The 26,402-nt window shown below is 52.3% G+C and overlaps 1 protein-coding gene across 1 annotated transcript in view; it reads left to right on the forward strand.

The window, feature by feature from the left end:
• The first annotated feature begins 4,139 nt into the window (after positions 1–4,139).
• Positions 4,140–26,402, forward strand: part of MYH7B (myosin heavy chain 7B) — a 28,772-nt gene continuing 6,509 nt past the window's right edge. The window contains 28 exon segments of the mRNA XM_052789922.1: positions 4,140–4,291; positions 5,063–5,166; positions 6,975–7,118; positions 7,227–7,295; positions 7,297–7,384; positions 7,480–7,507; positions 8,672–8,768; positions 9,624–9,647; positions 11,579–11,671; positions 12,462–12,525; positions 12,647–12,745; positions 13,787–13,890; positions 14,428–14,566; positions 15,858–15,976; positions 16,800–16,949; positions 17,290–17,460; positions 18,159–18,338; positions 18,425–18,557; positions 19,064–19,140; positions 20,654–20,741; positions 21,203–21,320; positions 21,954–22,077; positions 22,586–22,722; positions 23,166–23,421; positions 24,003–24,245; positions 24,645–24,821; positions 25,162–25,307; positions 25,898–25,988. Coding sequence (XP_052645882.1) covers positions 4,195–4,291; positions 5,063–5,166; positions 6,975–7,118; positions 7,227–7,295; positions 7,297–7,384; positions 7,480–7,507; positions 8,672–8,768; positions 9,624–9,647; positions 11,579–11,671; positions 12,462–12,525; positions 12,647–12,745; positions 13,787–13,890; positions 14,428–14,566; positions 15,858–15,976; positions 16,800–16,949; positions 17,290–17,460; positions 18,159–18,338; positions 18,425–18,557; positions 19,064–19,140; positions 20,654–20,741; positions 21,203–21,320; positions 21,954–22,077; positions 22,586–22,722; positions 23,166–23,421; positions 24,003–24,245; positions 24,645–24,821; positions 25,162–25,307; positions 25,898–25,988 — 3,360 coding nt within the window. The 5' untranslated portion in view covers positions 4,140–4,194.

Here is a 26,402-nt window from a genome sequence, read left to right on the forward strand (position 1 = left end):
GCCAGAGGGACGCTGTCGGACTGGCAGCACTGGCCTGTCACCTCCGCCTGTCTCGCTGTAAGCAGACATTCTCACTCGATGGAAATATGCCTGAAATAGCCCCTCTGCAGATTGTCTTTATCTAATCAGCCACCTTCGCACTCCCCTCCAGTGCATTTCAGGGAGCTGATAGAGGTGATATGTTAAGTGTGGAAACCTCTAGTGAACTGCACAACACGTAGAGTAATTCTCCTTCCTGCAACTTATCAGAGCCTGCTAATGGGAAACATTCCTCCCAGGGATTGGGGACCAGCTGGGAGATTTCTCCGGAGAGGTTGGCTGAGCCCCTGGCACCCTCCTGGCTTTCCAGGGCTGTGTAGGAGCTGATCTGACCACAAAATGCTCATTGAAGGGACAACTCTGAAGTCTGGTGCTGGTAGTGTCCTGTCCCATGGGGAGAGGGTTGTCCAGCCCTTGGGGGCATGGCTGAGGAGCCCCATCCTCTTCCATCATATCAGGGGACACCAACATCAAGCACAGAGCTATGAGGGGAAGAATGGGCATGCCTCAGTGGTCAGGGGAGATGCTCCCACTGCTGAGGATGGTTGTGCAGGACTGGTGGGACATTCGGGCAGACTGTTTGCTTTGGGCAATAGCCACCTAAAGCAAACTCCCCTCTGCTCAGGCTAAAGCCATGGGCTCCTTGTTGTGCCTGTGGGGTTTTGTGGGAGGTCCATAGGAGCCCTCTGCGGCCACTGCCCCACTGAGGATACGCCGTCACACATGTCTGAGCAAGGCACAGCTCAGGCCTTGCCAGCAATATGAGGATGAGCTTCCTACCACCCTGAAAACCACATCACAAACACCAGCGCCAAAAACACCCGAACCCAGCGGAAGTGCACTTCAGCAGCTGCTGGAGTGACCATTCCACATTTCCCCTTCTACAGATCTCCTTGGCCTTTGATGGACCCTGCTGGAACCTCTTCAAAGAGGGAGAGAAACTAGGGCGAACAGAAGGAACTGCAGAAGGAATCTCCGAAAATAAAATCGCTTTAAAGATAAGGCAGGGGAGGGGGTGAGGAGAGCACGGGGTGAGTACATGCCCTGAGAAGAATGTGTGAGGCTGGGCCAGCTGGTAGGTCTGGGCCGAGAGCTCGTCCCACTGCCAGGGAGCTCATGGCAAAGGTACTTGGCACCGGACCTGCCAAAGGCCTCGGGTCCCCCCAGGGTGTGGGTGGAAACCTGACTCCGAGCCCAGGACAGAGAAGCAGAAGACCACCAGTGTAACCTCAGAGCAACCTGTGGCCCACCAGCGCTTGTGGCTTTTCAGGACACTGAAACTCTGCCATTTTGCCATCTCGCCATCTCAGCAAGGTTGAGCACCTCTGTCACACCATGGTCAAGAGGGATCTCAGGACTGGTGTCCCCCTGATGATCTCCCCAGGGGAGCTGCAGTAGATGCATCTGCAGAGTCCAGCTTTGCACCAGCTGCTGCCAAATCCCAGTGAGAACCTGAGCTTCTGAACACCAGCCTGGTGAGAGAGTGCCCACATGGGACATAGAGATGGGGGCTTGCACATCGTTTTATCCTGATGTGCTCAAAGTCATCTTGTTCATGCTACAGGCTCCCCTCCATGGGAGCATTTTAATTCATGGGGAAGACCGGCACCGTGCAAAGCCCTTACATTACACTGCGCAGCCAATGAAGGCAACATCAACCCATCACTGAGCCCAGCCATATTCTCTGCAGGGGCTCAAGCCACAAGGGACAGGTCTGGAGTCCTCCTCCATCCCATGAATCTCCTAGACTTCACTCCAAAGCAGGGTGGGAGGGCAGAGGACCTCCCTCTCAGGGGTGTGTGGGGGAGACAGCACTTGGAACCCAGACTTGCAGGATGTAGCAGCAAACCATGTCTGTGTCCTGGATGGAAGGACTGACCACTGCTGGGGCTTCAGCAGAAACCCCCTCTACTGCCTGGCTTAGGTTCAGGGCAGGTCCTGGGGCTGCAAAAATCTCTCTGCAGCCTGGGCTGTGTGCCCAGGCTGAAGCCACATGCCCTAAGTACCTCCTGGTGCTGCTTATTCTGGCCGTGGCAGAAGCCACGCCACATCCAGCCTGGGCACAGCACTGTGCAGCTAATCCTTAATCACCCCGTGTCTCAGTATCCCCTACTCTCAGGAAGATACAACAGCCCCAAGTTACTTTGGGGTGTGAGGGGTGCTGAATGGGGAATAGCAAAACCCTGCAGCCATGGGCCCTGGTTCTCCAGTATCACCTCGGTGGGGTTATTTCTAATTTCTATGTCCCCAGGACGTGACCACATGACTGGGGAGGCAAGAGGTCGTTTGGCATGGATCCCGTTCCCATCTCGGGCAGCCCATGATGGTGCTGCCAGGATGGAGGTGTGCTCCGGGCTGCAATCACCGCATTGTACACAGTGTCTTTGGGTACTGCTGGGGTAAAATGGTGTGAAGGAAACCCAGCAACCTCTCTGTTGAGAGATTTTGAATCTGGCCTAGCCATGAACCAAGCTCCCACACCAAGTGAGTGAGCTCTGGGAGCAGGACCTTGGGGGTTACTGCTGGGCAGAGCTTGCCAAAGGCAGAGCCCATCCATGGCAGCGAGGCAGAGCAGGGGGCTTGAGGCACCCAGCCCAGCAGCGTGCCTGCCCTGGGAGGCTGCCCACAGGCCACTATAGCTCAGGGGAGCATCAGGTCCCTCTGACAAAACTGTTGAGTTTCATGCATATAACCAGAAAAGTAAATTCTGGTGTTTGTGGTGGTTGGTTTTAAATGGGTAGCGGCTGGTGTGCCTCGGGAAACAAGCAAAGCCCTTTGAGAAGAAGACAATGGGGTAGCAGAGACCAAGCCCTGAGGTCCTTCCCTGGTCCCCAGCTCCCAGGCAGTCTGCCCAGGGAGAGGCAGAACCAGAGCTGAGTGAGAGGTTGGAATGCTCCAGCTCGGAAAGCCATCAGCCGCACACATCCTGCCAGGCAGCAGTTCTCCTGGCGGGGTGCGGGGAAGAAGCAGGAGGACGGATTGCTCAGGTGCAGGAGGAAACAGTGAAGCTCTCATTCCTCCGCTCCCCGCCAGTGCAGGCAACGCGGGCAGGCTTGGAGAGCTGCGCTGCCTCCCCGAGCTGGAGTCTCTCACTCTGCCTTTGTAGTCGCCTGACAATACAGGAATAAAAATAACCAGGCTGCATTTGCAGAGAGATAAAAGCGAAGTTTGCCTTTTGTGTCTCTCCGGGCAGTGGGACAGCAGCACCAATGGAGCTGTGTGGACATGACACATGGGAATTTCTGACATATCTTTTCCCACTCTGACCTTGACAGACACAATAAAAAGGGGCTTTGCTGCACGCACACAGCCACTCAGTCCTATCACCAAGGTTAGTAATAAAGAGCATGTCTGTGTGCACGCTTGTCCTCTGCTACTAACCCGCTTCACCTCTGCAGGGTGGATGTTCCTGGAGGACAGGGGCTGACTCCGGCGGTACAGGGCGAGGGTGGGACAGACCTGGATCGAGAGCATTTTTGCTCAGGTCTACGCGCTTTGCCAAGTTGCTGGCTACCAGCAGTGGCTACGTTTGTGATCGCTGCGGCGTTTCAGAGCTCTGCTGTGTGATACCACATTAGATGGATTTTAGAAAGCACTATCATAAAAACGCTTTTCCAAGCAGCTGTCACGGCGGTCTTCTAGAAGGGATCTTCCCAGGGATAATACCTCCAGTCTTGCTTTTACCTTCCTGCAATATTGCTCTGCAAAACAGACCCGGGTCTTTGCAGAGGTTTTGTGCAGGGTACCAGGGCTCCAACAGGTCTGTAGAGCTGGAATAGGTTTTAGCTGAGTTTATCAAGAAAAGGGGTGTCGTTGACAATCTCTGGTGACACCTAAAATGTGACTGTAGATTTTGACACCAAAGCAATGCCAGCTTACCCAGCTGGAACTTGCAGTGTGGGGCTGATAGCAGCAGAAGGGAAAGTGTTCAGTAATTGTCTTGTTATTATAGTTAGTTATTATTAGCTAGTATTGTTGTCACTATCTTCTCTCACTCTCTAAATTTAAAAGCGTGTTTGGTGACCATGTTGCTCTTACAGCCCAGCGGCGAGTGCTTTCCCCATGCACTGACTCCTTGTCCCTTCCCTCCTTTCAGCATTCAGGTGTCTTTCACTCTTCCTTCACTGCTGCCAAGTCTTCCTCCAGCCGGGCAAGATGTCTATGCTGGACATGAGCGTGTTTGGGGAGGCTGCTGAATACCTCCGGAAAAGCTACACAGAGCAGCTGAAGCTTCAGACAATCCCGTTCGATGGTAAGACCCCGAGGCAGCTCTCGGCACAACCCCGTGTGTGTGCCCCAAGCCAGCCCCTTCGCCATGGCTCTCTTTGGAGACCACCCCATCCCTTTCCCAGTGCTGCTCCTCATGGTATTGCAGGCTCTGCAGACTTGCCCCCACCACCCTGGAGGACAGGAAGATCTCAGAAGTAGGAAAAGCAGGTTTTTTACTTTCCCCTTGTTTGCTGAGGTGTGGGCGGAGATGGCCCTTCATCTCCCCCAACCCTGAGGGGAAGGAGGGCTGAGGGAGATGGGCTGAGGGACTGGTGTGAAAGCCTTCTCCAGCTCCACTTCATTTTGGAGGTGTCTGCTCCATCCCAGCCACTGCACTGTACTGCAGCTCCCCATGCTCAGGCTCCAGGGCCCAACTTGCTCCTCTTGGTTCAGCAAATGGGGAGAGTTTTGCTTCCTCTCACCGTCTTTGTTCATGACAGTCTGAGTGCAAGCACACGTGAAGCAGCAGACTTCTGTCAGGCTAAAAGTTGACCCTGGCAAAGTTAAACAGCTGCCAAACATGAAGAAGGCAAAGAAATCCAATCATCTCCTATGACCAAGAACGTAGGAAGGAATAATCACTGTCCTTCCGTGTTATCTGACTGCATTCATGTGGCTTTCAGTTGACAATTTCAAATGGTTTCCTACATTTCAACATGGTTTGTGTCTTTTCTCCTTTCCTTTCCTTTCCTACCTTTCCCTTCCCCTCCCTTCCCTTCCCTTCCCTTCCCTTCCCTTCCCTTCCCTTCTCCAGGAAAGAAGCGAGTTTGGATCCCGGATGAGAAAGAAGCTTATATTGAAGTGGAAATCAAAGAAAGCACTGGTGGCAAAGTCACTGTGGAAACCAAAAATAAGGAAGTAAGCAAAATACCTTTCATTTTCCAAGGGAGAGCAAGTGTGTGCAGACGGGGGGGGGGGGGGGGGGGGGGGGGGGGGGGGATATGTGTGACAAGATCATGTCTGAAACTAGCTGAGCTCTTGCTGATAACGCTTCCACATTCGGTGATTAGTCATGCCCCGAGGGGACACACACAGCAGTGTGTCAGGACACGTAGGCCAATTACTTGCCAAGAGTGGCAACAGTTCAGCATCTCCCGTTGAGTGTTTGCTTTCAAACACGGTTTACCGTGCAAGACAGACCGGAGGGGGACAGTCGGGCTGGCCCGGCACAGCTCCCAGCCATGGGAGGAAGGACTGCCTGAAGGCAGCGCCTGCCCCAGCGCAGCCCTTTGCAATGCTGAACCGCTGCCCGGTTCATCTCGAAGGTTGAAACAAGAGGTAAGCGGCCAACTGGCCAATTCCTGCTCGTTTTAGCTGGGATTTGCAGTGGAGTGAGCGGTGCTGTTGGGAGAACAGGCACTGGGCAAAGGGGTAGGACCAGCTATGTCTGGTGGTGAGGCTCCAGCTTTCCAGCAGTGGGAGGGAGGCAAACCAAGCAGGGATGAGCTGCTACTTGTCAAGATAACATCCAGTACAAATAGCTGCAAATGAGCTTAATTAATATTCCTTTCTTGGCTATGGGAGTCGCACAGCCCCGCAACTTCATTGCAGTGCAGAGACTCACGCTGGTGCAAAACTGGGAGAAAGATAAAGGACCTGACCAGGCAGTAAATGGTAGACTTTATTATTTCTATTTCTTGGCTAGCCAGCATGGCACTGAGAAGTGTTCATGTCTGCCGAATTTAAAAGAAACATATGTAATCGTCTTTGAAAAGTGTCAAGGCTTTGCAAATATTTTTGTCTGAAACTGGGAAAAAAAGTAAAGAAATTTGCCCTCTCCAAAATAAAATTTATTGGGCAGGGGGTATAAATTTAAAGTTTATTCTTATGTTTAAAAGATCTTCAGCTTCTGCAAACAAAGCAGTTTCCAAACCTTTTTTGCCGATCCCTCTTGAAACTGTCTTTTTTAACAATTTGTCATGGATTTACAAAATCTGAAACTCTATCTGCTTTCACTGGATCAGCATTTCCGGCAGAAACAGTTTCAAGAGACATAACCCCACCCTTATCCTTCTATCTAACCTCCCGCTTTTAATACTTATCACCTTTTAACACCACACACTTGATATTCACCTGTAAAAATACCCCAAACAAACCTCTTTGAAAGGTTTCATTTAATCTTTATCAAAGAGACCATTTGCTAAATCCAGCTTCTTCCATTCAGGCCAGATACGTAATGTGATAGTTTCCCAGCGCTTGGCTTCTCAGGATTAAGTAAATCCAGTTATAAGTGATGGGGTACAGGCTTCAGCTGTTTGCCCAAATAACCAGGGATCTCTCTGAGCAAAAGACCATGCTGCCACAGGGTTTTAGGCTGCAAAGAAGAGCGCAGGACGGGGGTGTTGAGCACATTGTGGGGTGACATCTTGGTGCCCCCCAGCTTGGACCCCCTCCATCTGGCTCGGCCACAGCCCGTCACCCTGGGGAGGGAGCGGGTCTGGGGCTCACTTGTGCCAGCTGGGCTTTGTGGCCAGGGTGCTGGTGGGGCTGCCGTAGCCCCGTTACCCCAAAATGGAGGGCAACCCTGTCGGGAGGACAGCAGGCACGGGGCCAGGGTTGTCCCCAGCATAGGACTGTCGGTATGCCTGTCCACCTGGCGGGTTTTGGGGAAGAGGGTGTTTGGTGGGTGCCGGGGTCCATCTGACATGTCCCCCCTCCTCCGGCAGACACGGGTGGTGAAGGAGGATGAGCTGCAGCTCATGAACCCCCCCAAGTTCGACATGATTGAGGACATGGCCATGCTGACGCACCTCAATGAGGCCTCTGTGCTCTACAACCTGAAGCGCCGCTACTCCCACTGGATGATCTACGTAAGCCGACAGCCCCCGGGCGACGGGGGTTCACCCTGTGGGGTGGGGAGGTGAAGGGGCATCGGGGCACCCGACGGGGCACTCATCTGCCCCCCCTTCTCCCTGCAGACCTACTCGGGGCTCTTCTGTGTCACCATCAACCCCTACAAGTGGCTGCCCGTCTACACCGCGCAGGTCGGTGGCAGCCTACAAGGGCAAGCGGCGCTCCGAGGCACCCCCGCACATCTACTCCATCGCCGACAATGCCTACAATGACATGCTGCGCAGTAAGCCCTCACCTTGGGGTCCCCCATCTTGGGGGGGTCTGGGATCCTGGGGCAGGGGGTGAGGCACCGGCCTAATGCCCGTTCTTCTCTTCCAGACCGCGAAAACCAGTCCATGCTCATCACGTAAGTGCCCCCTCCATGCCCTTGCCCTGCCCGGCCCCTGGCGTGAGCGGTCAAGGCCCCCCACACTGCGCTCCCCGGGGGAGCCGCGGGCAGGCACCCCGTGCCCCAGGAGGGCCCCCCCCGGCCGTGTCCCCCCCATTCCCGCCCCGGCAGCTGTCGGCCCCCCTGTCCCTTCCCGCCCAGCCTACCGCCGCCGCGCCAGGTGACAAAGCCCAGCGCGGGCCTGGCGGGCAGGCTCCCCCCGCACCCCGACAGCTGCGGGAGCTGCTGTGGGGCGCCCCGACCGCCAGCGTCCTCCGAGGAGCCACGGGGGGAAGGAGAGATGGAGGCCAAGGCCAGAGGGAGATGGCGGCAGCCGGAGGGGCGGCGGCGGGGGAGGAGGGTGACGTGGGAGGGTGTAGGCCAGGTTGATTTCAAGTGACATATAGATAAGGGCTATATAAAGGACACTAAAGGACCCTATGCTGCTGCCAGGAGCCACGGACATTTTTAGCCTCGGCCATAGCCTAATTAGGAAAGGCAGGGGCTGCGGAGAGATGCTTGGCACGTGTCCGGTGGCGGCTTTGCTCCCCGGCTCCCCCCCGGCTCTTTGTGGCCTGGGATTACAATGGGAGAGCAGCTAACTATAGGGATGAGCTCAGCGGGGCCCGCTGGCCACCCGCACCCCGCGCCAGGCACGCCGACCCCCCACGCTCGCCTGGGCAGGATTCACCCCGGCACAGTGCTACCGCCATCTCCAAGAACCCCCAACAAAGCAGGGTGTGCTGAAACTACCCGAGTGGGAGCAGGGGAGGCTGGTTCCTGGCTGATCCCGGACAGCTGAAGCCCCGGGGCCAGGGCCGTACAGCCTTGGTGGGTGCTGGCACCTCCTGCCATATCTGCAGCGGGCAGCTGACTCCCCATGGCACCTTCGAGGAGGCAGGTGGAGCCCGGGCTTGCAGCCGGAGGACACAGCGAGGACGGAGCTGGGTTTCGCTCCAAAGTCAAGCACGTGCACCCCCAGACTGGAGGGGCTTGATAGTGCCAGCCTCCCTGTCCCTCCGATACTTTGCTTCTCCCTCCTGGCATGATGAGCGGGGCAGCAGATCAGCAGGGTCTCTCTGTTTGAAGTTTTGCCTGTTCTTTGCCTCATGTCCTTGATCTGTGTATTTCTGTTACTCTAAGCGGAGAATCTGGTGCTGGTAAGACTGTAAACACCAAGCGGGTCATTCAGTACTTTGCCATTGTCGCAGCCTTGGGCGACACACCGGGCAAGAAATTAGTAAGACCCTCTTTTGAAACAAGTTCTTGCTGTTTTCTTCCTTTCTTATTATTTTTTTTTCTCCCCCCCCCCCCTTCCCCTTTCTTCTTCTTTTTACTTTTTTTTTTCTTCCCCCAACTTTTTGCATTTGGAAGCGTGTTTTGGTCTGACCCACCCAGGGCTTGGCTTTTCCCTGACTTTTGAACAAGCAAGGCTTGAAATTATTCTGCTCAAGGGGAAATGGATTTTTTTTATGTGGCTGCTCAATCTGTGCAGCTTGGAGGAGGTGCTTTAGATGCCGTCTTTATTTTCTCTTCCTCCTTCAACACCCCACAGATCTTCTTCCTAAGGAGCATTAAAACAATGGAGTAAACCTGCCATTTCCCACCTTGCCTCTTTTAAGCCTTGCTTTTCATCCTTTTCTCCTTTTTTTCTCCTCTTGTTCATTTTGACCCTTTTCTACCTTGTGCTTTTCTTGCTCTTGTTTTGATTCTTGCATTTCTGGTGCTGGTTATTTTTGAGCTGCCCTTGCAATTGCTTATTTCTTCTTGATACGTTGAGGCTCCAGCCTGCTTTTCCCTTGTAGAAGCAAACTGGCTGCTTTAGGTATCAGACAAGCAATACTTCAGCATTATTTTCTTTACTCTTCTTTGGGTTTGGATTTAACTGTTCTTGCTTTTTGATGCATTTCTTTATTTTCTTGACCTAATCTATTTAACAACTTTTTGGCATCTCTTATAAAGTTTAATCCTCCCATTTTTTTCTTGGACGTTTTTTGGCACTAAATGGTCATGCCCTGCTTTTCTGACCATGCTTCTTGTGGTTCTTGCCTGGCTTTTCTGGATTTCTAAAGACAATTTTCTTTCCTTTCTCTAGGCAGCTCTTGCCACTAAAACTGGGGTAAGTGTTGGAGACTCCTAATCTTTAATGCTGAGGACAGAGTTCTGCTGCACCACAAAGCTATGGTGGGGTGATGAGGAATGCCTGTGTGGGGCCTCTGCCTTGGGTCTGGGAGCAAGGGCTGCCCCAGCACCTGGGCAGCGTTTAGTTCTCTGCTTGGCTTTGTATCACCGCCCACCTTCCCATAGTTTGAAGCTTTGGTGTTTCATCTCTTAGTTACTTTCTACCTTTCTGACTCCAACCTCTCCTTCAAGGGATCATTACTCTTCAAACACTCATTTCTAACCAGTACAGTGTTTGCCTGGGGGTGGCGTGGGCTCCTCCAAAGATAAGGTGAAGCCTCCACTCTCTGAGCCGTTGGTGTCCCCTCCAGCCTCGAAGCCCCGCTGAAGGCAGTGGTGCTGAGGGGCAGGGGAAGAGCCTCTTTGCCACGGGCAGTACTGTGCTCTGGCTGCAGACCAGGGCCCTGATGATGCCTGGACATGCCACCCTCTGCAAAGACCTTATCTGGCTCGGCCCACCACATTGCAGGCAGCTGATGTCCTTCTCTGGGGTGCATATCTGAGGTGCTTGTTTAGCTCCAAGGAAACAACTGAGTGCCTTCAGAAATCCAGCAAAGGCTCACTCCCTGGTGCTCCCAGCGCCCCAAGGGCTCAGCCATTTCAGCAGCTCAGTTGTATGTCCTTGGCCCTCAGTTTATCTGTCTGAGCACTGAGGGACAGCCTTTAGCTGAAGCACAGTCTTTGTTGGGGGATGCTCATTAACACAAGTCTCAGACCACTTGGGCAAACTTACTAAGAGTGAGATAGCTGGGGGGGCTGAATCTGTGGGTCCTGGGGCAGCCCCCATTGAATCCCACAGGCCAGGCAATTTTAGATCAGGCTGAATTTAAAGATAACAGAGGAAAAGCTATCCAAGTGACAAAATACAGTTTGTTAGTAAAGCTGTGATTCAGAGCTGCTCCCTGTCTCTTTTGCCCTTCACATGCCTGGAGCTGTAGAGGTGGGGAGCAGTCAAGGGCCCAACACTGAAAAGACAGCATGGCTCTCGGTGGGCAGAACCCAGAGCTGATGTTTCCCACCTAAGGAAAGCCCTATGGACTGTAATGTGTCAGAGCACGGGCAAAAGCTCTCATGAAAAATTCTGCATGTGCCTGTGCCACCAAACTCTACTACTGTTGTCAAACCCCACTGTCCTTTGTGTGGCTTGGCACAAGCCTCTTGCTTCTCTCCTTGAATTCTTGTCCTGCTTTGCCTGCATTAGGTGGGGACCGTCTCTTTATCTTTGAACTGTACATGTGAAACACGAATGGAAAAACAAGGTTAGGGGAAGATTAATCTCGGGGCTTGCTCAGGAGAGCTCCAGTAAGTTCAGCAGATCATGCCAGCTAGGACCTGTGACGTGTTCCCATCACACTGTGACCCTGCTGTGCATGCTTTTGGTGTAGGGAGTTGTAGATCAAGCCTGTTTTCTGGATGTCTTCTTTTGCAATGTGCCATGACTTCAACTGTCCAAGACCTTGCTTTGGTGGAAGAGGAAATGCCTGGCAGAGTCAAAGAGCCTGCTTCAGACTGTTGTGGTGACAGTGCGTGCTTGCTCTTGGTTTGCATATTGTAGCAGCCTAAGAAAGGGGCTAAGGACTCCTGTGTGCAGAGGGAACAGTAGCCTGGACCTTCAGAGGGACCAGTTTAGGCAAGTAGAAGCCCACAGAGAGCACTGCTGCAAAACCTAGCTCTGCTGACCCCTAAACTGGGCTGCATAGCCTCATAAGACAAAGGAGATGCCTCAGGAGCCGCAGGCTCTTAAAGACAGCTAACGAGCGTAGCAGGCAGATGGTGCAAAGAGCCCCACTCTCTGTTTCCCTGTGATGTTGGTAACAGATCCCCTCCAGCTGGGTGGGAGCTGATATATCCTTTGGTTTTGTTTTCCAGGGCACCCTTGAAGATCAAATCATTGAGGCTAACCCAGCTATGGAAGCTTTTGGCAATGCCAAAACCATAAGAAATGACAACTCCTCGCGTTTTGTAAGTGTCTTAGCAAGACAGAGAGCTAATGTGCTGTGTTTATGTAAGCTGAATACGTTGGTTGTGGTATTGTGTTTTTGAATGGTGTGAGCCAAAGGCATGTAGCAAGATTTGCTTCCTAGTGGGATTGGACTGCTGAGGCCAAGATTCTTCTGGTTACATCGGTGCAGTAAATGTGTGCTGGTCAGAATGAATCGCCCTGGTGTCACAGCCTGTGGCTGGAGAGAAGTCCCTTGCAGGACCAGAGTTGAGAGGGCCAGTAAGCACAGCCTGGAGCGCTGGAGCTGGGACAGACAAGCATGCCACTTCCAGGGAGCAGCATCTTTTTTGCTAGGCCCAGCCTGGGTCTGCTGTGGGATGCAGAGCTCATCAGCCACAGGTGGCCTTGATGCCTGTTCTTGTGCCTTGAGGGAAAGGAGGCACTCTTGGGTGATATTCCTCAGCACATCACAAAGCAGGAGGCTGCCGACAGACTCAGTATCACACTCCCCAGCAGAAGTGCTTAGCTTTAAGAACAGGCCTGAGGACAGGGATTTATCTGCTGTGAGTGAAATTTCTGCCTGCCTAGAGTTTAAAGCCTTAGGCAATGCTGTCTGACCCACTGCACATTACAAACTAGAGAACTTCACCCACCTACCCCTCACAGAGCCCAGTAACTTGCCTGGCATCAGCAGAAGCCTAAGAAGTGGGAAATTGCCAGTGTCTTGTAGCTGTCTGAGATGTCTAGGAGCTGCTTAGAATTGTACCTGTGTAGCCAAGCCCAGCACTTACCTCCTGCACATGTTTTCAGGGCAAGTTCATCCGAATCCATTTTGGCCCCTCAGGGAAGCTGGCCTCTGCAGACATTGATATCTGTGAGTAAACACCTGCCAGCTGCGGTGGGGAGGGATTTCATCTCACTATTTGTGCCAATGCTGGGTCAGTTCCGGGAAAGAACAAGCCCTCTTCTAACCCCTCTGCCCTATTTGATTCTAGATCTTCTGGAAAAATCAAGAGTGATTTTCCAGCAACCCAAAGAGCGAAGCTACCACATCTACTACCAGATCCTCTCTGGGAAGAAACCAGAGTTGCAAGGTAAGGCAGCTGAAGCTGCAGCATAGCCTTTATAGCATGATGGCCTGAAAATAGCCACAAAGAGCTCTGTTGTCAGCTTTGAGTCCACAGGGACTGAGCAAACCTAGCTCACCATGCAGGTACTGCCCTCAAATGCTTTTCTAGCTGCACAGGATCATAGGATTGGTGGATAATTCACAGTGGAAGGGATTTCAAGAGGTCATCTAGTCCAGCTTCCTTTATCCTCACAGGCTGAGAAACCAGAGTAAAGCCCTTTCTGCAACTGCCTAGGAGCAGAGAAGTGGTCATTCAGGGTCTATCTGCAGGGTGGGAGCATGCTTTGCAAAGCTGCCTTGCATAGAGTCCTCATTGTGTGATGGGTACAGCACTGACCTCAGCATGTGCAGGCTGGATATTTACTCATTTTGGGGTAGGGGGAAGTGTATTGCAGCCTATTCTGAGCTCCTTCAGCCACCCTAGTGAGATGACCTGTTTCAGGTGAGCTTGAAAACAGCTGCAGAGCTCACTTGCAGCAACAGCCCTAGTGTAGACATATCCTAGATGTGTTCCCCAGGACAGTCCCAGCTGACCCGAATATGCATCAGGCAGCCCTGCTCTCCAGGTGCCAGGTCACACAGAGTGCACAGGAAACCTTTCCACACTGCAGAAAGATGGCTGGCACAGGCCCCTGGGGTGGTCAGCCTCTTGGCTGTAGGCTCTTGAGCTTGTTGCTTGCTCGAGAACAATACCTTATTAGGCAGGTCTGGAGAGCTGTGCAGAGCAGTAATCTTATCTGGTGGTCACAAGGACATGGATGGCCACTTCTAAATCAGTCTGCAGCCAAGCCATATCCTAAGATAGCAAGCAGGAGGCACATCACAGAAGAGATGGACCCATGTGTGGACCTGCCTGGGCTTGAAGAGGCTGTTCCTCCCACTGGCTGGTACCCTCTAGTTGAGGCTGGTGAAGCCTTACCTCTTCCTCTGTGTTCAGGGTTGCCCCTCTGCCCCAGCTTTGTCTCTGTCAGACCGGCCTTAACCTCTGCATGTCTTCCCCCAACAGATATGCTGCTGCTCTCCCTCAACCCCTATGACTACCACTTCTGCTCTCAGGGTGTAACAACTGTGGACAACCTGGATGACGGCGAGGAACTCATGGCGACAGATGTATGTGTACTTCCTTCACACTGCACAGCCTGAGGCAGGGGCCTGGGGGAGGGCACCACCTCCTTCTGGGCAGACATGGGGATGTGTCCTGGCTTTTCTGTGTCCCTCTAAATTAGCTGTGAGTTCCCTCTGGTTTATTGGCCATTGCTCTACACATGCTGTGAGCCTACAAGAAAGAGCAGAGTGACTCTGATCTCCATCAACAGCCTCCTCCAGGCACAGAAGGGAGAGTAATTCCCTGCACTAGGAAGGGCCTGTAGCACATAGCACTTCCCATGGCTCCCATGAGAAGATGAGACCTCAGCTTGGAAAACCTCCTGCTTGTGGGTGCTAGGATATCCTTTTGCTTTCAAATAGATCGTGTGGGAGCTGGACTCACATTCAAAATCCCATGGACAGGATTCCTTGGCTAGGTGCCCACTGGATAGAGCACCCTGTCCAGAGCCCCAGGACAGAGAAAGCGCCTTAGGAGATGGTGGGAGGACTCGCCTCAGAGTGGTCATTTTGTTCTATCTATACTGCTTTGTCTCTCCTCAGCACGCCATGGACATCTTGGGCTTCAGCAATGATGAGAAATACGGCTCCTATAAAATAGTGGGGGCTATCATGCACTTTGGCAATATGAAGTTCAAGCAAAAGCAGCGAGAAGAGCAGGCAGAGGCTGATGGCACTGAAAGTGAGTTTGGCTCCAGGCTGCCAGAGCTGCCCAGCCTGGGCTGGGCATGCAAATTCCTCCAAGGGCAGACTGTGATAACTTCCCTGGCCTGGTCTGTGAAGGTCAGTGACCATGATCCCAAGCAACCACACTGTCTTAGGACCTGCTGTAGGTGCACAAAGGGGCTTGTCCTTGAGCAGGCATATTTAGGACAGCCTTTTCTGCAAGCACTAGGTGGTCTCATCTGCATCAGACTTGCCTCAGCAACATCACAGGCTGTCACACCCTGGCTGTGCTTCACCTAGTTCAGCCTTCTCCTGCCCTTCATCACCTCTTCTTTTGCACTTCATTAGACAGCATTCCAGAGCAGATTGTCCACAGAATATGAGCCAGACCACGATCAGGATTGCAAGGACCTGCTTAAGTCACAGCCTCCTGAAGAGCATTTAGAGTAGGATACAGTCACTGTCTAATACTTCTTGTTTGTTGCTTAGGAAAATCCAATGCAAATCATAGGTCTAAGAGAAGAGTCAAACTGCAGAGCAAATCTGAAAATTCAGAAAAGTCAGAGCTCAAATATTTTCTATTACTTTTGCACCGCTGCATTATGCCTGGCTCCCAGGCATAATGGAGCGAGCTTCAAGGAGAGGGTGATTTTCCAGCATGTGGAATGATGAGAAGGGGGAGCCCTATCACTTAATTGGAAGGCTTAAACAGTAACTGTACATCAGCTTAGGCAGGGATCCAGCAGAAATGACTACCTGGATCGGACCTTGTCATGCTAACATTCATGTAGGAAGAGTTCCCCTTGCCTCAGGAATGTCAACACAGGATTCAGCTGCTACCTGGTAATTAATGAAGATTTTGATCTAGCAGTGATTTCCCTACAAAGGTGATTTTCTACCTACAATCTGTTATTAGGAGCCTATGAAAGATAAGCAAGAAGGTCACCTCTCTTCTGGTCAGTTCAAATTCACTGCGTGGGAATCCAAGCTTCCACTGGAAAATGCAAAGAGATCCCCAGATCAAGAAGACTCAAAAACCTGATAGGCACCTGATAAGGTGCAGCAGGTCTGCTATGGCCATTTCCTCCAAACAGTAACTTCTCAGGCAGGAGGTCCAGACTTTAAAAGCATCATACAATATCCAAGATGGGAAATCACACTAGACACTGGAGGGTACTCTGGAGCAGGTGGAAAAACTAGTATAGTTAGCACTGGTCAGCAGAAGAGCTGGTGTTTTTTTTTTCTTTTTTTTTTTTTCATCCTGGGACTTTCTTGCTGGCTCCTCATGCCTTTGTACTGTTTTACAGGTGCTGACAAAGCTGCCTACCTCATGGGAATCAGCTCAGCTGACCTCATCAAGGGGTTGCTCCATCCTCGTGTGAAAGTGGGCAATGAATACGTGACCAAAGGTCAGAATGTGGAACAGGTGAGTGTGCTGGGACACAGGCTCCCTGCTCATGCTGGTATGTGACTCATCTACGGGGAGGCCCATTGCATAATGCTCTCTGCACAGGGCGACTGGTGCTTCAGTTGACTCTCTTGGGTTTAGGAGGAGACTCCAGAGCAGCATGAGGAGATGTATCCACAGTTACTGGCTTTTAGCAGCTGGGAAATTTGGTGGCAGAGCTGGCAGATAATTTTGGATATTAACCAAGGCTGAAGGTTCAATGCAGTATCTTTGAAATGTGGGTTGGATCACAGCCAGAAGAGGTCCAGTTTCTATGGATCTGCTTCAGACACAGTCACACTCCTGTGAAGAGTTCAGCTCTGGAAAGTAGAAAACTTCTCTAAATACTCATCTAAAACTCATCTAAACCGATCTTGTGGGAGACTCAAATGCACGAAAAATGTATCTTGTCAGATTCCAGCCACATCACAGGAACCCAAACCTGGCCCGAATAGTGCAAGCCAGTCCTTGAATAAAATTCAAGAGAACCTTAGGAGCTGGTGTTTTTTCCAAAGTGAACTGTAGGCTCCTGCCATGCACAAGGCTTCTGAAAAGATCACTTTAGACTGAATCTGTATCCTAAAACCTTTGAGGGTAAGACCAGGCCAGGGACACAAGAACACACTTGTGAGCATGTGAAAACTAATCGTGGAGCATATACGGTAGCCGTGAATTCCCTGGGTCTGTCTGTCTGTCCTTTGTGTGCCAAGGGGAGCTCTATTCTTCAGCCTCTAGCTCCTACAAAAGCAGAGAGAAGCATAAGTGCTCATGACCTGATTTGCTCTATGATTTGCTTTGGCAGGTTGTCTATGCTGTGGGAGCTCTGGCTAAAGCCACCTATGATCGCATGTTCAAGTGGCTGGTGACTCGGATCAACAAGACCCTAGATACCAAGCTGGCCAGACAGTTCTTCATCGGAGTACTGGACATTGCAGGCTTCGAGATCTTTGACGTGAGTTCTGCAGGCCCTCTGCAATGGTTTTGGGGGAATGTTGTAGCTAGACAGCTCAGTCCCCTAGTGTCTGACAGGTCTATCTCCCCCAAGAAACTGCTGGCCTTGATAAGAAAAAGAGCTCTTGTCTGAATTAATTTATCTGGAGCAAACAGGCTGCTCACAAGGACTGTTCTAACATTGCTGTGGGCACATCTCCAATGATTCCTAGCTACCTGCTCTGGTAGCAATCCAGCTGAGCCTAGCAGAGATCACTCTTCACACCCAGACAAAGCAGAAGAGCGAATCCCTTCACATCTGGAGCTCCTCCTTCTGACACAGGTTTGTTTTGTTCTTGCAGTTCAACAGCTTTGAGCAGCTGTGCATCAACTTCACCAACGAGAAGCTGCAACAGTTCTTCAACCACCACATGTTTGTCCTGGAGCAAGAAGAATACAAGAAGGAAGGCATCGAATGGGTCTTCATTGACTTTGGCCTGGACCTGCAAGCTTGCATCGACCTGATTGAGAAGGTAAAGCATGAGTCGGGGCACAGGAGTGATACTTCTGGTAGGCAGCTTGTTTGCGAGACTGGAACAGTGAGGAGTGCTCTGCTACCAGAAATGAAATTATTCCCTCCCCAGTCAGTGGCAAATGACCAACTTTGTTTTCCCTGCACTTACAGCTCAGAGCCTCCAGCCCACTGAGTCCTTTTTGACACAAATTTTGACATTATGAAACCACAGAAATTCTGTTCCTACACACCAGTGAGCCACAAAACCTGGTGCAGCCTTTTTCTCCAGATAACAGTGATCTCTGCCCCTTTTTTCCTACCCACTTGCTGCCCCCTCTGTGCCTCTTACTTGAGTACTTGCTGATTCAGAGCAGCTTGTATAAAAGATTTCCACCATTGTGTGGAAGAAACTCACCTTTTTTTTGGAAAGGAGCAAACCTGTCAGGATACTGGAGAGGATCTCCCCTTCTCAACAATCTGATGGACCTGGGCAAGCCCCCATGTCTTGCAGGCCTGGCCAGTCCCACTCTGCCTGGAGGTCAGATGCAGCCTCAAATACATCAGTGATAGATTGCTCCATGGTCAATGTCTTGCACCATTTGCCTGAATGAGTCAAGCCTTGCCTCACCTTGCCCAGTGGCACAGAGAAGCTCCCATTCTGGGATGGGACATGGCAACACTGAGCTCAGACCTCTTTATATCACCTTCTCCCTGCAGCCACTGGGAATCCTGTCCATCCTCGAAGAGGAGTGCATGTTCCCGAAAGCCTCTGACATGTCATTCAAAGCTAAGCTCTATGACAACCACATTGGGAAGTCACCCAACTTCCAGAAGCCCCGGCCGGATAAAAAGCGGAAATACGAGGCCCACTTTGAGCTAGTGCACTATGCTGGTGTGGTACGTCCCTTGTCAGCTCTTCCACAGCATTCACACCTTCCCCCTTGCAGGGCTGTCTTACCTTTGCCTCTTTCCCCTGATGACAGGTGCCGTACAACATCATTGGGTGGCTGGACAAGAACAAGGACCCCCTGAATGAGACAGTGGTGTCCGTCTTCCAAAAATCCCAAAACAAGCTCCTGGCCTCTCTCTATGAAAACTACGTGAGCTCTACTTCAGGTGAGGAATAACCTCATCCCTTTTTTGACCTTCATCTCTCCCTCCCTTTGCAGCAAAGCCTCCTCACCCCCACGCCCAGTTGTTGGTGCAGCATTCCTGCACCTAGTAGCCTGTGCAAAGGCAAGACCCACATTGACCCCTAAAAACCTCTCTGACCTGGGTAGCTGGGTACTCTGGACATGCAGTGCTGGCCTAGGGGCTTTAGGCGGGTGGTTAGGACCAGGCTGAACTTGTGTGGTGCTGTAGAGCTGTCCTGATGGCCCCATAACATGGGATGTGTGAAGGGGTCTCCTATTACCAAGAGCTGAGGAGCAACACCCAGAGCTGGGTGCTGTGGGAGATGTTTTTGATGGTCTGCGGCTTTGCTCTGCAGCAGGGCACTACCATCTCTGCTTTACAAAGAGCAGGGGCTGTGGGCATTTCAGAGGTGTTTGGGGGTGCTCCTGAGTCCTCCAAGCCGAGCAGATGCTTTGCTGATGTAATTAATCAATATTTCAACCCAACAGAGGAACCTCACAAGCCAGGGACCAAGGAGAAACGTAAAAAGGCAGCTTCTTTCCAAACAGTGTCACAGCTGCACAAGGTAAGAGCCAGCCCCTCATCCAAGGCCATGAGGGAAGCATGCTCAGAGGGTCCCAGTATCAGTCCCACTTCCCTACCAAGACTCGGGGGTATCTTGCACATGAGCTTCTGGGGCCTGAAGGACCACCAGGGCTCCTGAAGGACCACCATGAAGCAAAAGCTAACACCCTCTCATCCCTGGGCAAGGGGTCTGTACCTGGCAGAGTCCCAGCCCTGTCCCCGTGCTGCTAGGGAAGGACACAAGGCTCCAGGCTGGAGCAATGGCTCCCTTTGAGCTGAGGCTTGTGCTGCTTCTGCCTGCGTGATGCTTGCACTGCCCGTCAGCTCCTTCGCCTTTGAGAGAGCGGCAGTTAAGACTTGTAGTGATGTTTAGATAATGTATTACATGAACATCACTTTAAGTCTGTGCTACTTCTCTCCTCATTCTTGTCGGCGGGAAGGACAGCCTTTGGGCAGAAGAAAATGGAGGAGGATCTTACAGGTCTCTGAGCAGGCAGCTCTCTGCTGTCCTGTCCAGGGAGGTGACCTGAGCTATTTTACAGCTCAGGATAACACCCCCCCACCCCATTCCCATGCTCACCACAGGAGTTATTTGTCCACCCCAGAGCTTAAGCAACTGGAAAACAGCACAGAAGGGTGTGTGAACCCAAAGCTGTGTCCTGCCTTGTGGTGACAGGGTGCTCAAAGAGGGCAGCGCTTGTGTCAGAGCCCCTGTTAAGGGAGACATGTGACTTTCTTCCTACTGGACAAGTCACAGGCCTTGGGGAAAGGTGTCTGCAGCAAGAAGTTGCCCATGATGACATGGAGCTGTGGGAAGGCGTTCCCTTCTCCGAGCTGGTCCTGGACAGGCTGAGCCTGTATGAGCAGGGGAAGGCAGCCTGGAAAGATCAAGGGTGCAGATGCCTTTCCCACAAGAAAAGGCAGGGCCATGTCTTGGCTTGAGCCCTGCCTTGGAGAGAAAAGGACGCCCAGGCTGGATCAGCAGGGCCTTCTGTCATGGCTGAAGGGCATGGGCAGCACTGTGGAGGTGCAGGGAAAACCTGATGAGATGAGGACTGCAGCCAATGTGGATGCCAGCACGAGATTTGCAGGGTGCTGAGCACAGGGCTGACGGGCACCAGCAGAGCTGTATACCAGGAATATGCTTAGTCCTGTGTTCCTGGCTCTCCCCTGCAGCAAAACTTTACCTACGAATACTTGGGAAGCATCTGGGTCCTCTCTGGCATAGCAAAACCTGCAGGTGCCATTTGGCATGTCTGCCAGCCCAGTCCCTTCAGCTATTGCTCCCACCCTGGCAGAAGGCAGTGGTCCTGCTACAGGGCTGGGGATGTCCCGTTGGCAGGATAGCACAGAGAGCAGCCAAGCAGGAGGAAATTCCCCCTTTCTCATGAAGAGTGGTAAGGGGCTCTCAGTGTCTGCTCTCCCCCTACCTGTGAGGGGAAGGGGCTGGAGAGAAGTGTTGTAGGGGAGCAGAGCTGTCACCTCATGCCTCATCCCCTGTGTCTGCCCTACAGGAGAATCTCAACAAGCTGATGACCAACCTGCGCTCCACTCAGCCCCACTTTGTCCGCTGCATCATCCCCAATGAGACAAAGACCCCAGGTATGCATAGACTGAGACATCACCCTGGCATTTCTCTTGGGTGACATCCACATGTGGGAGCTAGCAGGGACTCTTGCACCCACCTTCTCCCCAACCCTTTTCTTGCAGCAGTTCTGCTGCCACTGAGACCTGGCCCCATCTCAGTGTGGAAACCCCTGTGACCCATGCCAGTCTCCTCTGCTGGGGAGAATGAGTTTTGCCAGGCTTCCATTTTGGCTGTGGATTGATGGTTGGGCTGCCTGGCACTTGTGTATAACAACAGGGACGGATGAGTCTTTCAGGCTGACTTCCACCATCCGAGGCCCAGGCTGCAGCACTGATGTTCAGCATAGGCCTACAGGACAGGTTAACACCCATGTTCAAAACCACGGGCTGTTTCCAGAGTTCAGGCTCATGCTGCAGCTCCATTTCCCCTGTCCTCTTGGGCTGAGTGTCTGCTCCATCTTTGTTCTCACCCATAGGAGCCATGGATGCCTTCCTGGTGCTGCACCAGCTGCGGTGTAATGGTGTCCTTGAAGGTATCCGCATCTGCCGTAAGGGATTCCCCAACAGGATCCTCTACGCAGACTTCAAACAGCGGTAACTCTCTCTTCTTCCTTGCCCAGCAAACCACACATGTTCTGAGGGGAGACAGACTGCCCTGGCTCTGACCTGCTCCCCAGCTTGTGCAGGGCTGATCTGAACCACCACAGTACACCCAGTTGCATGTACAGTTTGGGATAGCCCTGCTGTTGGCTCTGTGCTGCCAAACATGGATAGTTTGGTGCCACACGTGATGAGACAGCAGGCCTGGTGATGTTTGAGATGCCGAATGCAGGGCTGGTGCAGGTGGATGGTGACAAGGCTCAGGTCTTCCGATCCTGGCTCAGATTTCTCTCTACCCTTGGGATCCTTGCCATTCTCCAGCTGGCCCCATCCACACTGCTTGGCCTGGGCCTGACCAGGCATGGTAAGGCCAGTGGTCTCCTCCTGCACAGTCTTCCTTGTGTTCAGGGACTAAGATCTGGTAGGGTTCCCTGGTGTCTGCCCTGCAGAAGAGCCCACACCGTGCCCTGGAGCTCCTGGTTCATACATGGCTCCAGCTTGTGCTGCAGTGACATGCTTCCAGGGGGGAACTGGCATGATTGGGGTACAGGGATGACAATAGAGCCATCAACTCTGTGCACCCTCTGGGGTTCTCTTGCATGTCCTCCCTCTGCTTTGTCCATGCAGCTACCGTATCCTGAATCCAGCAGCCATTCCAGATGACAAGTTTGTGGACAGCAGGAAGGCCACAGAGAAGCTGCTGAGCTCCCTTGAACTGGACCACTCACAGTACAAGTTTGGTCATACCAAGGTGAGACCAGGCAGCTGGTCCTTGGGAGACGTTGCCCCTCCTGTCTCTCTGCAATCCGAGTTTGCTCTCTGCACCCAGCTTGCTCTCTGCCTGGCCACAGCCCTGCTGAAGCCCTGCACTCTGCAGGTTGCATGTGGCCCTTGAAGGGATTGAGGACGGCATAGGAAGATGCAGACTGGGAAGAAACAGGTCTGAGCAGAAGGTCACTGCTGCCTGACCTCATACCACCCAGCACAGCAGCTAGTCCCCACTGGGGAATGCAGTCTGCTCAGGGCAGGGAGATCTGGTGCCCAGCTGTGCCTGTGCCTTGTGTGGGTGCACCTCCAACCAGCACAGAGTGTGGGTGTTTGTGCAGGGAGGGCACCTAAACCTGCAGTGTGTAGCCCTTGCTGTTCTGTGTATCCCTGCTTTGGGCCTCATGTAGCCCAGGTCTGCCTGACAGGTTATGTTACCCCCGGGCCCTCTGTCCTCTCTGCTGTTGACTCTGTTCTCCCTCTCTTGCCTGCAGGTGTTTTTCAAGGCTGGTTTGCTGGGCATGCTGGAAGAGATGCGAGATGAGCGTCTGGCCAAGATCCTGACCATGCTGCAGGCCAGAATCCGTGGGCACCTCATGCGCATTGAGTATCAGAAGATCATCAGCAGGAGGTAGAGTTGTGGGGGGGAAGAGGCAGAACTTTGTGTGTCTCCTTGTTCCTTCTGCACATTTCAGTGTGCTTGACCTGTGGGGCTTGACTATGGCTGGTGGTGGTTGAGTACAGCCCTGTCCTGAAGGGAAGGAGGCAGACCAGTAAGAGGTCTGACATGGGCCTGGTAGGGTCAGTGTATCTAGGTGGGGGGAGCCTTTGGTTTCCACTGAAAGATTCAGACGGATCTGGAGTGAAGAGACCTCAAAGCCAGGACACACCACCCATCCCACTAGGGCCATTACACTGTGCAGACAATGTGCCATTCATTCAACATACTGCCATTTGTCCAGCTGGCAGAGAATAGAGCCATGTCCAGGCCTGCAAAAGCCAGGTCTCTGCTGCAGTGAGGATGGGACATAGGGAATCTACACCCATGATGATGCTGTGACCCATTCCCTCCAGGGAAGCCCTCTATACCATCCAGTGGAACATCCGGGCCTTCAATGCTGTCAAGAATTGGTCCTGGATGAAGCTGTTCTTCAAGATTAAGCCTTTACTCAAGTCTGCTCAGACTGAGAAGGAAATGGCCAACCTGAAGGAGGAGTTCCAGAAGCTGAAGGAGGCTCTGGAGAAGTCAGAGGCTAAGAGGAAGGAACTGGAAGAGAAGCAGGTCTCCATGATCCAGGAGAAGAATGACCTGGCTCTCCAGCTGCAGGCAGTGAGTGCCTCACCCTCTCTCTGGAAGTGTAAAGATAGTGCAGGGTCCATGGAGAGAAGGAGCAGAGCATGCTAGCTCCCTCCTTCAGCCTTTTACAGTTCTGAGACCCCCTCATTGCCACAATCTGTTTGAAATGCAATGTTAAACTCAAGTGCAAACATAAAGCAACATCACAGACTTGCCATCTCAGAGCTGCTGTGGCAATTCATGCTCCCCTGGCTCTGGAAAGGGTGATCTCCTCACAAGGGGGTGGGAGGGATGGCAACGTTTGCTCACCAAACTGTGTCTAATCTGTGCCATTTCTATGCCAGGAAGTGTCATTCCAGTGTTTCTTTCCTCTGGAAAGATTTAGTTGCCATTAGCTCTTTGGCCTGGGTTAGTGTTAGTGGTTGCCCCACGGACTTTGAAAATGGGCAGTGACTGGAGCTGTCTTGTTTTTGTGCACCTGAGCACCTCAGGATTGCTCAGGATCCTCTTCCACAAGGAGAGCTTCAGCTCTAGGCCAGTATAGCATGGCTGAGAGCCTGCTGGTATGTTCTTGGGGCAGTGGATGACCACAGGCTCTCCTGTGCCCATCCCAGGAGCAAGACAACCTGGCAGATGCAGAGGAACGCTGTGACCTGCTGATCAAGTCCAAGATCCAGCTGGAAGCCAAGGTGAAGGAGCTGACAGAGCGTCTGGAGGATGAGGAGGAGATGAACTCAGACCTCACCGCCAAGAAACGCAAGCTGGAGGATGAGTGTGCAGAGCTGAAGAAGGACATCGATGACCTAGAGATCACGCTGGCCAAGGTGGAGAAGGAGAAGCATGCCACGGAGAATAAGGTAACTGACCCTCCCTGCAGAGTACAGCCTCATTGCCCTGGGGCCTCAGTGCATGTGGGGGCACCGAAGAGAAACATCAGGGATGAGGCTGCTGGTGTGTGGGAGCTGGGGCAGGGTAGAGTGCAAAGAGGTGTGGGAGAGGGCAAAACCGTCTGGTGTCCTGCCTCATTGCCCAGGAGTGGTATGAGCAAACGGTTCTGTGCAATGGCAAATTATTTGGGGCATTGACAAACCACCTGGTGGAACCAGCCTGGCCAAGGAGAGAGGGGCTGGCTGCTGCTGTGGTGCTAAACTGCTGTTGATCATGGACTCCTGCCTTTCGTGGGTCAGGCTGCTGTATTAGCTTTGCATCCCCTCTCTCTGAGAAGATGTGTTCAATTTTTGACCTCACTGATCTAGGTTAAAAACCTGATTGAAGAGATGGCTGCTCTGGATGAGATCATTGCCAAGCTGACGAAAGAGAAGAAAGCACTGCAAGAGGCACATCAGCAGGCCCTGGATGACCTGCAGGCTGAGGAAGACAAGGTCAACACACTGACCAAAGCCAAGGTCAAACTGGAGCAGCAAGTGGATGATGTGAGTCATAGGCCAGTGACAGTGAAGTGAGAGAGTCACACCTCCAGGAAAGCCCAAAGGCTGTCCCTGAGTGGGATCTGGAGGGTGGGATTGTTATCAGATCCACATTTAATATGGCCAGTTGATGAATAACCCCATTGACAAACTGCCCCTGAACCAAGGGGTGGTCTAGAGTACCTCATGGAGAGCAGTCCTGGGCTGAGGGAATGGGACTGGAGACCAGGTAGGAAATAGCTCTGGCTCTCAGGGCTGGGTGAAGTTCCCACAGCAATGGACATGGAGAAGGTTGGGGTTACAGAAACTCCTTTCCCTCCCTATCCTGTCTTTCTTCATTCTCCAGCTGGAAAGCTCTCTTGAACAAGAAAAGAAAGTCCGCATGGACCTGGAAAGAGCAAAGAGGAAGCTTGAAGGAGACCTGAAGTTGACACAAGAGTCTGTAATGGATCTGGAGAATGACAAACAGCAGCTGGAGGAGAAACTCAAAAAGTAAGTGTGTGATATGTGCCTGGGCTGCGTGCTTACTCTGCCAGGCCAATGCCCACCTCTAAATCAAGTGGACATGTGGCCTCTGCAGGGGCTGCTGGGATGTGAGCACTGCTGGTGTGATCAATCCAGGCAAAATGAGGGCTTAGTTTTGCTGGGCACTACGCAGAGATGCTGAGGAGCTTGTCAGCTGCACAGACTAATAGATCAAGGTGCTATAGACCTTCCTCCGTGCATGGGGTTGGAGAGGAAAGACTTGCCTGGCAGGATCCTAACGCAGAGCTGGGACCTGAGCTCCAAGTACAGACTTCATCACCCATGTCCTATTCTCATTGGGGAACTGGAGAACAACACCTAGGGATCTCATAGGGAAAACTTGAGAGCCAGGTTGTCTGCCAGTTTGGCCACTCCAACCCTCCCTCAGAGCAGTCCATGCATTGCTTCTTATCCCTGCAGTCCCTCTCCTGTGTGCGTGCATTTGTCCTCTGGACCTGGGTGTTATGGTGCAGGGAACAATCTTCCTCTGGCTTCAGGAGCCAGAGGGACTTGGCAGGACAGTGTTTGACCGGAGGCTCTGCCTGCCTTCTGTACAGGAAAGACTTTGAAATCAGTCAACTGAATTCAAGGATTGAAGATGGGCAAGTGACTGAGGCTCAGCTGCAGAAGAAGATCAAGGAGCTCCAGGTATGGTGGGAAGAACTGCTCTCACAACCCAGGAATCCTAAATTTCCATCAGATGTAATGTGCTGGGGAATCTGCATGGGCCAGTCCCTCTCTGAGCACAGGGGCATCTCCTTGGCAGAAGACTGATAAAAAAAGCTGGCATTGTTAGCAGAAGCAAAGCCCTCTGCCAAAATGTGGTGGACTAAAAATTAAAGAATGGTCTATTGAGGTGAATACTAGTACCAGCATGAGGAACAGCTTCTAGGATGTAGTTCTCTGTCCAGTGCCCAAACTCTGAAGATCCAAATCTAGTATGTTGGGCTTCTTCCTATCAGAGACAGGCCCCCAGATTCAGGCTGTTTACATGGAGGTTCCCACTGAAAAGAAGCTAGTATCAGCCTGGATCCTGATGGCAGGGTACAGAGGAGAGCAGGA

This window comes from Harpia harpyja, chromosome 1 (assembly GCF_026419915.1).
Source record: "Harpia harpyja isolate bHarHar1 chromosome 1, bHarHar1 primary haplotype, whole genome shotgun sequence".
Classification (NCBI taxonomy): Eukaryota; Metazoa; Chordata; class Aves; order Accipitriformes; family Accipitridae; genus Harpia; species Harpia harpyja.